General features: G+C 40.2%; 1 protein-coding gene across 1 annotated transcript in view; it reads left to right on the top strand.

Moving 5' to 3' along the window:
• Window positions 1-13,497, top strand: part of ADAMTS12 (ADAM metallopeptidase with thrombospondin type 1 motif 12) — a 141,536-nt gene that overhangs the window by 90,847 nt on the left and 37,192 nt on the right. The window contains exon 13 of the mRNA XM_066569259.1: window positions 7,662-7,795. Within this exon, the coding sequence (XP_066425356.1) occupies window positions 7,662-7,795 (134 nt within the window). The remainder of the gene's footprint in view (window positions 1-7,661; window positions 7,796-13,497) is intronic.

The raw sequence follows: 13,497 nt of genomic DNA, 5'->3' as shown, positions 1-13,497 counted from the left end.
ACTCAGGGTGTGCTAGTGCAGGGTACAGCGTTCATTCTCTTCGTGTCCTTTCTGTGACACTGCAACAGAACAGGTAGTTCTGCATGTGCATTTCTTACAGAAGGTCTGTTTCTAAAGGACATTGAGAATCATGAGTCAAATGCTTACTGCACACTGGAAGGCAGGGCTGTGCTCTGTCCGTGCTGTATTTCAAATAGAACAGTTCAGAACTGTACAGACAAACCAGCTCTATTTAAAACGCTGTGCTACTGAGCCTGATATATTTCATCTAGAAAATCATTTGCAAAATCCTTCAAATATCAAGGCGATATTTTTTTCCTGTGGCTTGAAAACTTCTTGACTGTTTTCACCCATTTTCTCAGCAGCCAGAATTTCAGCATAGATTTCCATGTCTTTTCCATTACCTTGGAGGCCCTGAATGTTTTCACATTCCACCAGCAACATTTAAAGTGTTTTCTTGCTGCTAAACTCTTGACTTAAAGTAAAACTGGCTTCCTCAGATAAAAAGGCTCTCCTGGTAACACTCAAATAAGTAGGGAGCTGCCAACTCTGTGCTGATCCTTCATCTGACATCATTGTATGGCTGAGGGTAGGTGGTTCTTGTGGGCACACTGCTTCCAGTTTTGTCCAGCCAGAATTACCTGAAATACATCTGAGAGTTTTCCTCCCATCTCACTTTCAAATATTCTTTCACCTTCTATCAGTGGCTAAAGATGTCCTGGGCAAAATACCTGCAAATAAGGTCATGAAACAGTGCTGTTTCTGAGAGACACAGGAGTTTGGGCCTTCCTTGCATGTGTGTGTCCAAACAAACCAAGACTTTAAACAACAGCAAACCAACAGGCTTTTTAAACCCCAAATGAGCTGATGGAGACTTAATCACAATGTCCTAATATGTACACCAACCTTTATTAGTTCTCTTACTTACTTCTTAACTTGTGCAATCCAATTTCAAGGATTTTTCACAGCGTTCTGTTACTACGTTGTCTTGCTGCCAAAAAGGCTTTGACTTTTATAGTGGGTTAATCCTGCCTGAACACCAGGTGTCCACCAAAGCCACCCTGTTGCTCCCTTTCTCAGCTGGATTGGGAGAGAGAATGTAACAAAAGGCTTGTGAGTCGAGATAAGGGCAGGGAGAGATCACTCACTGATTACCATTGTGGGCAGACAGGACTTGGGGAAATGCGTTTAATTTATTAGAAACTAAATCAGAGTAGAAGAGAGACAGTATTGGGAGACAGTATTCCTTGAACCTCTCCAACATAAGTCCTTCTCTGCAGTTCTTCTTGAGCTGCTCCAGCATGGATCCTTTCCACAGACTGCAGTCCTTCAGGAGTGGGCTGTTCCAACATGGATCCCTGGTCTATGGGTCCTGCCAGGAGCCTGCTCCAGCACGGGCTTCCCATGGGGTCACAGCCTCCTTCAGGCACATCCACCTGCTCTGCTGTGGCTCCTCCAGGGGCTGCAGGTGGATCTCTGCTCCCCCCTGGGCCTGCAGGGCCTGCAGGGGCACAGCTGCCTCACCCAGGGCTGCACCAGGGGCTGCAGGGGAATCTCTGCTCTGGCTCCTGGAGCAGCTCCTGCCCCTCCTCCTTCACTGACCCTGTGTCTGCAGAGCTGTGCCTCTCACACATTTGCATCCTCTCTTCCAGCTGCAGTTGTGCAGATTTTTTTTCACCTTTTTAAATACATTACGCTAGAGGTGCTGGCACTGTCACTGGTGGTTTGGTCTTTACTGGCAGCAGGTCCTTCTTGGATCTGTCTGATGTGGGCTCTGTCAGTCATGGGGGAAGCTTCTAGCAGCTTCTCACAGAGCTACTCTAACAGCTACAGCTGGTTTGAAGCTGCACAGATAAAATTGGCCATAACAGAAATTAATTTGGCTAGCTTAGTTCATTAAAAAGTAGAAGTGTGGGAAATGGATTTGTCCATTACCAAGTCCCTAGATAAGACAATGATAAGTAGGATTTGAACTCAAACAGGGGACCCCTGCCAGTCCCAATCCTGAATGCAGACATATCTTTGGCCAGTGAGCTGGGCAGTGTTGGAACCTCAACCAGTTGGTTGTTCAAGCACAGGAATTTTGAACCCCCAGTAAAAGGGGGCGTCCATCAATGAGCTTTGTCTGTTGTTGCATGACCTTCAGTGTGTTCAGTTGTGTGCCTGTCTCCAAAAATGTGACCAAATGTGGTGACCTCTGATGTGACACAACAGCTTCCACTACCCCTGTAGCCCCCCTGCTACCAAAGCCTGGCCATGCAAACCCAGTACAGCTCTTGTTTTAGTATCAGGCATTTTGGATCCTCTCATGCCACACTTGGGATATAAAGGGGAAAGAAAGCATAATTAAGCTTTCCCAAGCCCTGAGTGTACATACAGTTTTTATGTGGAAGTATCTAGCTGAGGAAATAGATTCCTGAGCCAGACATTCTGTGACATTTTAGACATTTTCTGCTCCTTCATCCCACTGGTAAAATAACAGTAGATTTTCTGGATGGTCACAGTTCTCTCTCCTGGCTTTAATTTCATAGCTTGCATGAGGCAGTTATAGCAAATGTCATGTACTTAAAGAGTCTTTTCTTGTGTGTAAATTGTAACTTGTTGTGTAAATTGCAACTTAACAAGATAACAAAGACATTTTTGAATAGCTTGTGATTTAATAAAACTACCAGCTTTAACAAGCAGTCTCACAGAAAAGCAGCAAGTCACATCTTGCTGTTTCCTAGCCTGTTGTTTGAGGTTTCAGTTGAGAATTTTCTGGTTCAAATGACTTTATGCCTGTTGGGGAACTTGCTTAGTCCTGTTATGGTATTGCTCTGGACCTCAGAAACCCATGTGCTCAAGCTGGAGCATCAGAGTACCCCTGGGAATCTTAAAATGATGGAGACCTCCAAGTTCAAGGGTGATAAACTATCCAGCAGCCTGAGCAGGATATTTTCTGAATTTTTCTCATGACCCAGGCCCCTATTTTGACACTTTGGGCAGACTTCTGTACATATCCACTTCTCTTTTCATCGGACTGACCCCATGTTTATTTATTTCATACCATTTGACAAATTCCACTGATATGAGTCTGATAGCTTCTCAGGGTTTAGCTTCCATCTATAACTCCTAAATTAAATTATATAATTGCCTTTATTTTCTGTATCAGTGCCAGCATCATTTAGTCAGTCATTATTTCAGATAGGGGTTGTGTTAAAAATGTTTTAAATTTCATATTTCTACCAAAATATTTCTGTTTATCAAATAAGATATGTTCTGATACAGTCACAAGGGCTGAGCTAACAGGATGAAGTGTCCCTGTTTCAAAATTAAACTTGTTTTGGAGTTCCAGGCTTGGTTAAAGTGATAAGTAGCTTCACCTCAGCTTTTTTTCCCATTTTGTCTGTTTGGTAATTGTCTTTTCTAATTTTCTTTCTTCGGGATTTCCTCAGTCAATTCTGAGTTCTCACAGAGATGAGGGGTTGAAGAGAAGAGGCTCACCTCTTTTCTTCCTTGAGAAGTTGGGAAAGATACTGAAGCCTTATCTTCTTCTGACAGGCATGTTAATCACATCCTTCTTAGTCAGGTTAAGCTGGATGTGAGCTCATGGGAATCAGCTGTAAGGTAAACAAATTTAAATTGGGAAGGAAATATGTTCCTTTCTACTTATCTTCATGTTGTTCTGTTTACACTTGGTGAATCTGAACTTTTTAATAATGTACAGAGGGGAAAAATATCACATGCCCAAATTTCAGGATTTTTACTCAACTTTGCTGATTTGCTTCTTCTTTCTGATTACAGATAAGTCACTGGGCCCTTAAGTGAGTTCTGTGGCTTGGGATTCCATTTCATCTTCTATATATTGGGGAATTGATAATTTCTCTGGTCAAGTCAGCAGCAGGTGTAAGATGTGGACACCACATAAAAAAAAAAGGTTGTAATTTTTCTGGCCTGCTTGTTGTTGATGGCACTTCTGCTAAGATCTTATGTCCAGCTAGGAGCAAGGCACTGGCAGAGGGATGCAGCCAGACTAAAGAAGGTTGACAGGAGAGCAACATCGAAGTCAGGAAGTCACTGAGAGGGACTTTTTACAAGGTTTAGTAGGGATAGGACATAGGAGAATGGCTTTAAACTGACAGAGGGCAGGTTTAGATTAGATATAAGAAGAAAAATCTTTACAGTGAGGGTGGTGAGGCACTGGCACAGGTTGCCCAGAGAAGCTCTGGGTGCCCCATCCCTGGAAGTTTTCAACACCAGATTGGACAGGACTTTGAGCACTGTGGTCTAATGGAAGATGTCACTGCCCATGGCAGGGGGGTTGGATGGTCCTTAAGACTTCTTCCAGTCCAAAACATTCTATGATTCTGTGATTTGAAAAACACAGGTTGAGCAAAGCAAGTTTTGCTCTAGAAAGGAAAACGAGGAGTGAGTTAAATGCCAGCTACTCAGTGGAACATTCAAGGAGCGTTTAGCCTGTGCACCCCTGTGCTGGTGGAGGTACGTGGTCATTACTGAGTGCTCACAGATTGGATCTAGTATTTCATGCATATGCTGGGTTGCAGGAATTTATGTATATTTTGGCCTAAAAGTTACAAGGATTACAGACTTTTTGTTAAAATGTCATAATGATTTAATTGAATTTGCTGAAGTAACTGAAACTGAACCAGCTGCTTTAAGGAGCTCCTTCTGAACAGTAAGTGCCCCTATTCATCTGAGTTAACTCTTTTTAGATTTTTGGGTCTGAAATAAGAAAAAAGGCTGAACTTAATGCAATTCTACCATTTCAGGAAACATATTTTTTCCCTTGTGTGTGAGTTTGGTATCTGTTCTTTGTTTAAAATATTAAGTAACTCTTCTATGAAAAAAGTATTAAAACATTGTTTTGGAGGTCATTGGCTGATTCTGATGCAGTTATTTACAACCCTATAAAAACAGAGCCAAGATCCCTGTGCTCAACCATAATAAATAATAATGATAGGTAGATAAATAAATAATTCTAGATAGTGAATGCCAAATACAGTGCTAGTATAATTTCCTCAGTGGTAGCCTAACCAGCCTTTCTTCAGACAAAAAATGAAATAAATACCAGATATAATTGAGTTTTGGGTGAAGAAGTAAGTATCCTATAATTTCCAGAGGGTCTTCATAAAATACATATAGAATGAAAAACAGTAAAAATGTGTGGATTTTGTCTAATTTTAGATCAGTTAACACAATCAGGAAAAACAGGATAGCTTTCATACATAGAAAGCATTTGCAAGTATGAAAGTTTGTGTGGGTTTTTTTTTTAACATTTTATTTTGACTTAGTAAGAGAGTTATTTTTCTTTAAAAACAGATTCTGAGTTACAGATTTACTGCATCATAGTTATGGCACAAGTATGCCAGCACTGTCTGCTTCTTCTTGTTTGGTGATTTCTGCAATGAAATTGCTTGTTTTGTCAACGCACAGCTACGAAGAGGTACAGATACCAAACTTCTGTTTGACATATTTCATTAGAAAAAATGCAAAAGCTGAAATGGCTTTCTGTAAAATCTATCTGAGCAGGTAACAGAGTACCTGGAATTGTAGGATTCTCCTTGTCATAAATATATTGTGCTTTGCATAGAAAAATGCCACATTGAGAAAGTAGGCAAGGTGAAGCAAAATTTAGAGCACTAAAGTAATCACTTTAATCACACTGCCATAAAAAGAATTCTGCAGGCAGAATTAAAATCACTTGTATTGCTTACCATGACAGCTCTTATCAAAACAACTGGTGGGAGTTATGGCTGGCAGCTTTCACAGAGGGGCTGAGGGTTGGTGAGGATTACAAACTTTATGTTCTTGCCTGAAGAACTTTTTTAGCTCCACCTCCACTGATATTCTTGAACACAATTCACATCAGCTGGAACTCCACCAGTTGTGTAACCATGGTCCATGCGTGTGCTCTGGGTCTCATCACTGTGGCACTTTGTGAAGGTATTTTTGTTTGAGAAGCCAGAAGCTCACATTGGTGACAGACCTGAGATGCCATTTTAGCTCTACTGACAAGAGGAGGGGAAAAAACCTTCATTAAGGTTTTAAATTTCCTTTACTGTTCTGTTTTTGTTTTTGTTTTTTTTTAATTTGTTTTTGTTACCAGTTCTGCAGAGTTTCTGTTTACACAAATGAGATTCACAGTACCAAAGCTCAAGCTTTGCAGGATTCAGTTCTTAATCTGCAAGAACTTTGAGGGGAAGACTTGCAGTCACCTTTGTGCACTGTGTTGTGTTGTGTATGTTGGTAATGAGAGCAAATTTTCCTCCTTCAAAAGGATAAATCCTTTTGTTGGAAATTAATTAGTTTATTTGCATTATCAGAAGATTGCATTTCTCTCATACCAAAAATTTCCTCAAACAGAGTCCTTTCTATGGCACAAACAAAGGCAGCAAAGGAGGAAAAGATTAAAATAAATCCATCAACCAGGATGTGGAAGACTTATAGTTATCCTGCATCCCTCTGAGACCAAGGGAGCAGCTTCTGTCAACTCTGTCAGGCACAGGATAAAACTCACTCAGCATTAGCACCTCTGCAGCACAAAGTTTTAAAATTATTAAATAATGGTGCCTTGAAGTCACTGCTGACTGGTGGGTTTAAGGCCCACTGCTTTTCTCAGCAAAGCATTTCAGGTTGCTGAGCATGAACAAATTGCTTTAATGCTGGGTGAGACTGGGGTCTTTGAATAGACCAAAACCTGAAGACAAGTCTTGTGTTGGTGTCCTTCATTAATATGGTAGTGGATGATTTTTAATTCAGGCAGATAGTTCTGCTTCTGCTGCAGAGTTTTCAGAGAGTGTTACAAAGCCAGGGATTATGTCAGTCCTTGCTTTTACCCTAATTTCAGCTCTAACTCATTTTCCATGCGCACAATTTATTTATCAGGCTTGTGTCCTTTGTCTCTCTGATGTCTCAGTTTTAAGATTTCCTATTCACAAAGGCCATTGTCTGTGAGGCAGGGAGGTTGGTGTTTGGCTCTTCTTACTCCATAGATGTAATAGATTAAGGCCCTGAAAATCTTGTTTCAGAGGCCACTTGTTGCTCTTGCTACAGCTTTTCTCTTCCCTGTTGCATCTGTGGGACATCTGTCTGAAAACAGCCTGATTCTGTCAGACTTGCAATATTATCCCTATTTCATAAGTTGTCATGCAGGAAAAAAAAAGTTTGAAATTATTTATTAAGTGCCAACAGGTAGATGAAAATGATGAATGACCCATAAGATCAGAAGCAGACAGCTGACTGCTCTCTGAGAGAGGCTGACAGCAGTGATGGAAAGTTTAAAATACCTCTAAAATTACTCAGTAACCAGCTGATGGAAAATTTCTTGTCAGTCTCCTTGGTGATCCCACCCCTTCTCTAGTGACAGCTGGATTTGCTGGTTTCCCATCCCTTTTTCCACCACAGCTGGTGGCCTCATTGCAGCCTCACTCACCAGTGACAGAGAGCACGCAGGTGTGAGGGGACCTCCAGCAGCTTTCCACAAATCCACAAGTGCTATTTATCAGGCCTCTGTCACCCTGGCTCTGCTCAGTTCTTCTAGTTCTGCCAGTTCTGGCAGATGGCAGGGAAAGTGAGCAAATGGCTCAGCAAAGACCCTGTGCAGTGCACTTCAGTATCCTGCTGGCGTGTTTTCTGAGAGAGTGTTCTTGTTTTCCTTTCAGCAAACCCCTGTGAGCTCCACTGCCGCCCAGTAGATGGCCATTTTTCAGAGAAGATGCTTGATGCAGTCACTGATGGCACTCCTTGCTTTGAAGGAAGGCACAGCCGAGATATCTGTATTAATGGCATGTGTAAGGTATTGGGTATGTTTGCATGTTTCTTTCTCTTCAATTTAATTTTATGGGAAAATGCTTAACCATTTTTTTGATAGGATCAAGGCCAAGTACTCCATTTTATCACATTTTTATAGTGAGTTTATAGCAAAAGCTTTCAAAGTAGACATAAGTGTAATTTCCACCTTTTTAATGAGTCTGTTTGACTGACTGCTGATTACTTTTGGTGCCTTTTAAATCCTCTGTTTTTTTCCCACTATTTTAAAACATCGGTTCAAGAAAAGCTGGTTTTGATTAGAAGTTTTCACAAAGTATTGTAGCTTTAGGGTTGTAATTGGTGTCACCACTGTCCGTGGGGTTTTTTATGAAAATGTGGTTTAATTATACACGTTTAGCTGTTCTGAGCTGTCTTTTAATAGGGCTTTGCAGTTGAGGGCAGTAAAAATTATTTTAGTTTACAACGTTGAATTGAATAATGTTATACAGTGAGAGAATGGGCAAACACAGTGTATATGGCTCAATGATGTTGTGCATTGAAGAATAAGTATAATGGTCTCTGCCTATTCTGTGTGTTGGTAGCAGATTTCAGGATGATGTGTGTGTCTATATGGCATTTGAAGGAGTGTTCTGTAAATTCTGAAACCTCCACAATCTTAGCATTGCTTTTAATTACTTTCTTATAAATAAAATGAGTGCTTTTCTTATGGAGGATATATTTACATCTGTGGTTTATTTCTTCAGATTGAGGGTTTGTCCTGTATCTCCTTGAAGCCTAATAGCTTTTTTGCTTTTAGCATATTTAGAAACAAGAATGTGACTTGTGGAAACTATATTAGCTTATCCAGTATGGGAGTTGTATGCCCCAAGCCACTTAATGGTATAAAAATGCAACTGGAAGGGACTTCAAGAAGTTGTCTGTTTCATCCCTTTAAAAATTATATTCCTTTTTTGATATTTTTCACATTCTTTTCTTAAAGACTTCCAGTGATGGAAAATTCACATTTTTAATAGATGATTGGTACACCCTCTTCTTAAACTTATTTTATTAGAATGACAGTGCATCAGAGACCAGTAATAAAAGATGTGTTTTAATCTTTCCTTGCAATACTTGCATTTATGAAAGGTTACCAAGACCTCAATCAAGTTCATAGTGAAGAGATGCTGCTTAACTTTGCTGAGAGCCGGGGTGGACCTTTGAACTATGATGGCTTTGAATGGTTCAAGCCAGAATGAATAAAATCTTTAGGATATTGAAACATATAGTAGGTATTGCATGCCATAGCAGTGCTTTTGACCTTCACCTGGAAGAGACCAGTTACCAAACTCAGAAAGGCTGTCCTTGTGAAACATTCATTTTCTGATTTCCAGCCCAGCTGGACTGGGGTCACTGTGATTAATTTTAGTTTCCATATGCTTTCTGTATTGATACCTTGCCTGTGGCAGTTCAGATTTATACCTGTTTTAGAGATAGCAAGACTCAATTAATCCAAACTGGGAGATCAGAGGTGAAAGAGAAGCTAATCTAGCTGCAGTTTGTAGAGCCCAGATACTCTTCAGCATTAACAGTTCTGTGGACCCAAAGTGTTTCTGAGGAATTCCCTGCAAGATGCTGTCAGTGTTGCACATGGTGACTGCTGCTTCACATCTCGTGGCAAACATTCATTTGGAGTCAGGATCACAGAATGGACAATATAGCCATGCAACATGAGACCAAATGTTGAATAGATAACCCAGATAGCTCACAGTATTGAAGGTTAGCATGCTTTCATCTGAAATAGTACCCAGCACAACAACTGAGGAGAAGCTTTTTCGTGTATCTTCAGCTAATTTGCTGGTGTTTGATTCCAGCTAGCTGAACACAATAGATACATTACAGGTCCTGGAGAATAAATCTGGAAATGGGTTTAGTATAATTAGTCTGGCACATCATTGTTGTAGTTTGATTGCAACATGTTGCTAATTATACGGAAAAGACATTCACAAGCATTAAAGCGCTATTCTGGTTTTCAGAATTGTATCTCACAAGAGCACTTCACATTTGTCCTGAGTACTAAACTAACACTTCACTTTGGTCTGAAATTGAGAAAAATATTAAATTAATAAGATATTAGATCCACTGTCTAAATTGCTCACGTGTGATTGGCATGTAGAGTAGGTATTTTTTATCAAGTGAGTTCAGCGTTTTCCTACTGGGTATGTCAAAACAAGATAGATAGATCCAAAAAAGAATTTCATCTTCTAAATTCATCTGATTTTAGTCTGATTTTGCAGTTTGTCATGAATTTTTTCAGAGCTGTCAGAGAAACTGGTCTTTCTTTAATGGTTAAATGTGGATTGAGATGCTTCATTTTAGCCATGAGAGGTATACTGGATGCTTTCCTAGCTGGCCTGACAAAGCCACAATGTGCATCCTCAAGTGAGAAGTAAGTACAGACAGACCACTGATTCACTTGGTCTTTTTAATTTATCCAGTATCTCCTAGTTTTTTGGAAGTGCTGCCTGTGCATCAGTGCTGAAGGAAGGCTTACAGTGAGGTGTTGTTTGCATGGTATTCCTTTAGAACTTGTTGAATCAAAGACAAGTTAAAATTGTTAACTCATTTGAAGGCCTGGCCTATAAAGTAGCTGGATCCTTAGAAGAAAAGTTCTGTCAGGAGATCTCATAAGATCTGTCAATAACTTAATCTCAAATCATCAAGCTATACTATGACTAGTTTATATTTTACTGTGTGCCTTAGCTCTCATTTTTCAATTGTCGTTTTCCCCCTTTTATTTGGGAGATCTTTAAAGCACATAGCCTATATTTCTGTGCTTAAATTATACGTCACAACTGCACTGTTAATTCTTACTAGGTGAGTCAGTTGTTCCCCCAGTGTTAATGAGTGAAGATACTGCCACCAGAGTATGGTTGTTTGGCACTGATAATGGGGATTTTTGATTAGGTACAAGCCATCACATCATCTAAAATTGAAGGCTTACATGTTCTTTGCACTGGAGTGTGCAGATGCTGAGGGTGGAGGATCTGGAAACATCTCTGATGTTTCTAACAGCCATTCATCTCCTGCACAGAATTTTGATAGGCCTAAGTGACCTTCAGTCATGCAAATCTGTGGTAATTCACAGTTGTGATTGTGAGAGACTGACATTGTACTGGAGAATTACACAGCTGTGTAGTAGGGAAGGAACCATTTTTTTTCTCTTACTGAAAAGCAGATTACACAACTTGGATTTTTATGCAGCAACTTCACTGCTTCGCACTATGGTTCAGCTTTCTCCTCCCACTGCTAGTCCAACAAGACATTTGATTCAGACCCATATAGAAAAATTACAAGATAAATTACTGACATCAGGACACATTTCTCTCCCTTCAAGGCAATGTCATGGCCAACATGAAGTAAACATGATTTCTTTATTTGAAGACTTAGCGGGGGAGACAAGGGGAGGGAAGACCTTAAAGTTCACTATAGCATTCACATAATGGATATTCAAGCAGTGCCCTTCAAGGGTATACCCTTCAGTGACAGCAAGGACTTTTTTTATCTGCCTCCCACTGCCAATCTGACACAAAAGCCTCTCCCTCTGGAAATGGAAAAAGGCCAATATCTCTGGCTGTTTTCCCTTTAGTCACTGAGCAGCAGGAAATAAATTGTTTCTCCTTCTGTCATTCAGCTGGGCAGTTCAGGTCATTGCATCTGCCTCTGCACTGTGTGCTGTGACCAGAAACAAAGCTGATCTCAGATGCATTAGAAAGGGCTCTTGGTGAGTGGGACAATGGCAAAGTGCTGCAGGGAGGGATGCTAAGTTGTGATGCCCATGCCATGGCAGACAGTGGTTCCTGTAACACAGCACGGTTCACAGGCAAAGAGTGCACAAGGACATATATGTGTAAAAAAAAAAATCAGAGCCTAATTGCTGCTGATATTCTTTCCTGCTTTATAACCTGCCTTAGTCTCCAGAACCCCTTTAGCAACTGTTTGTCAGAAATTCATCATGGAGTCACAGCATGGTTCAGGTTGGAATGGACCTCAAATGTCATCTAGTTCTGGACTGCAAGTGCCCATTAATGGGTCATATTAATCTTCTGGAAAGTTTGAGGTATGTTTAGAAAATGCATCCACAAGAGTAAGAATAATGAGGAAGGCAAGTAAAAAGAAGAATGACGCATCTTGAAATTATTCTAATGGATGGCAAAAATAATGTGGTATTCACTGGAGTAATAAAGGAAAACATGGTCTGGAAATTAAAGTTCATGGAAATTAAAGTATCTGGAGTAAATGAATGCTGTTTATTCTGAGACATGAGAATATTGCTTTGTGATGGTTTTTAATGGCTTTGTAAGATGAAGCCCTGCTGTTATATGTGAAGGTCATGGCAGCACCAGCAGCACCCCAGGGCTGAGGAATAAAGCAAAGGCTTTATTTATTATAGCAGAGTAAACTGTCTGCCCTACCTCATTCTTGAGTATTCCAAAACCCCGGGAATGTGTAGGAATGTTGCATGTGTAGGTACAGCTCATGTCTGATCAGATACAAACTGTTTCATATATCAGAAGAACAGTGAAATACAAACTTCTGCTGCTGTTATTGGAAGGGACAAAGGGATTCCCTTCACATCACAGTGATGCCATATTTTGATGCCACAGACCTGTTGGTAAAGGAAATCATCAAATGGGAAAGGTCTGAGCTGGTGGAGTACAGCCCATGCAGAAGCACAGATTTGCCAATCCCAAAGGCAGGGAAGGGATGATACTGTGTTGCTGCCATCTCAGTTAGAGCCAGGGCTGCAGCTGTTCTAATCAGAACTAATTAGTTAAACCTTGGGGGTTTTTACACCCCACAGTACTTGGAAGGGAAATATGCTCAGTGATATTAATTTGAAAGTATCTGATTGACAGTGTGAAATAGATAAATTAATTCTGTGTGCAGCCTCTCAAACAAGAATGCACAGTAAATAAAGAAGGACAGAAACCTTTTCCAAAACATGAATTTTCTACCAGAAAATGATAATTTGGCAAAAATGTACAATTTGAAGACAAGTAATTTTTAGAGAAGTTAAAAATACAAGCTCCCAGCAGTCATTAATCATATTTTCTAATAGGAAAGCACAAAGCGCAAGAGTTTCATCCTCAGACTTTCCCCACCTTTCTGTTCAAGGATATATGTGCATAGTGTAGAAAATAAACTTCAAATTCGATGACTCTCCAGAGTGTCTTATTATTTCTTCGGTCTAATAATGAGCCAGATAACTATGACTTCCCTGTTTGCAGATGATTAACAGATGTACTAATAGTACAGTAGATGTACTGTGGAATGCATCACTGAGAAAACAGCAACACTTCAGCCTCTCTAAATTATTAGGAAGTGTTAAAGATAAACTGGTGAAGAGACAGATCTGAACTCCTGGAAACATAAAGAAACATCCTGTTTGTGTAGCAGTGGCATCTGTGTATTCTGAATAGTTGATTAAATCCATCCTTGGTCAAATAGCTGCATACTTGGATGCAAAAAGTTAGTCACCTTGCTAACATATCGTTATCTCTGTAACCTTCTGTACTGCTCATAAGTGTGTGCAAGACATTACAAAACATTTCAATTTTTCAAAGTGGCTTTTGCTGAAAGGAGGGAGAAGCTAAGGCTGCTGCAGAACCTTTAACATGGCTCTGACTTTTCAGAGCTGGTGTGAAATGTGCTGGATATGAATTGGCAGAAAGTGATAGATGTATCTCT

Source organism: Molothrus aeneus, chromosome Z (assembly GCF_037042795.1).
Source record: "Molothrus aeneus isolate 106 chromosome Z, BPBGC_Maene_1.0, whole genome shotgun sequence".
In the NCBI taxonomy this organism is placed as follows: domain Eukaryota; kingdom Metazoa; phylum Chordata; class Aves; order Passeriformes; family Icteridae; genus Molothrus; species Molothrus aeneus.
Note: the sequence above shows the minus strand (reverse complement) of the source record. Positions and strands in the feature narration are given on the sequence as shown.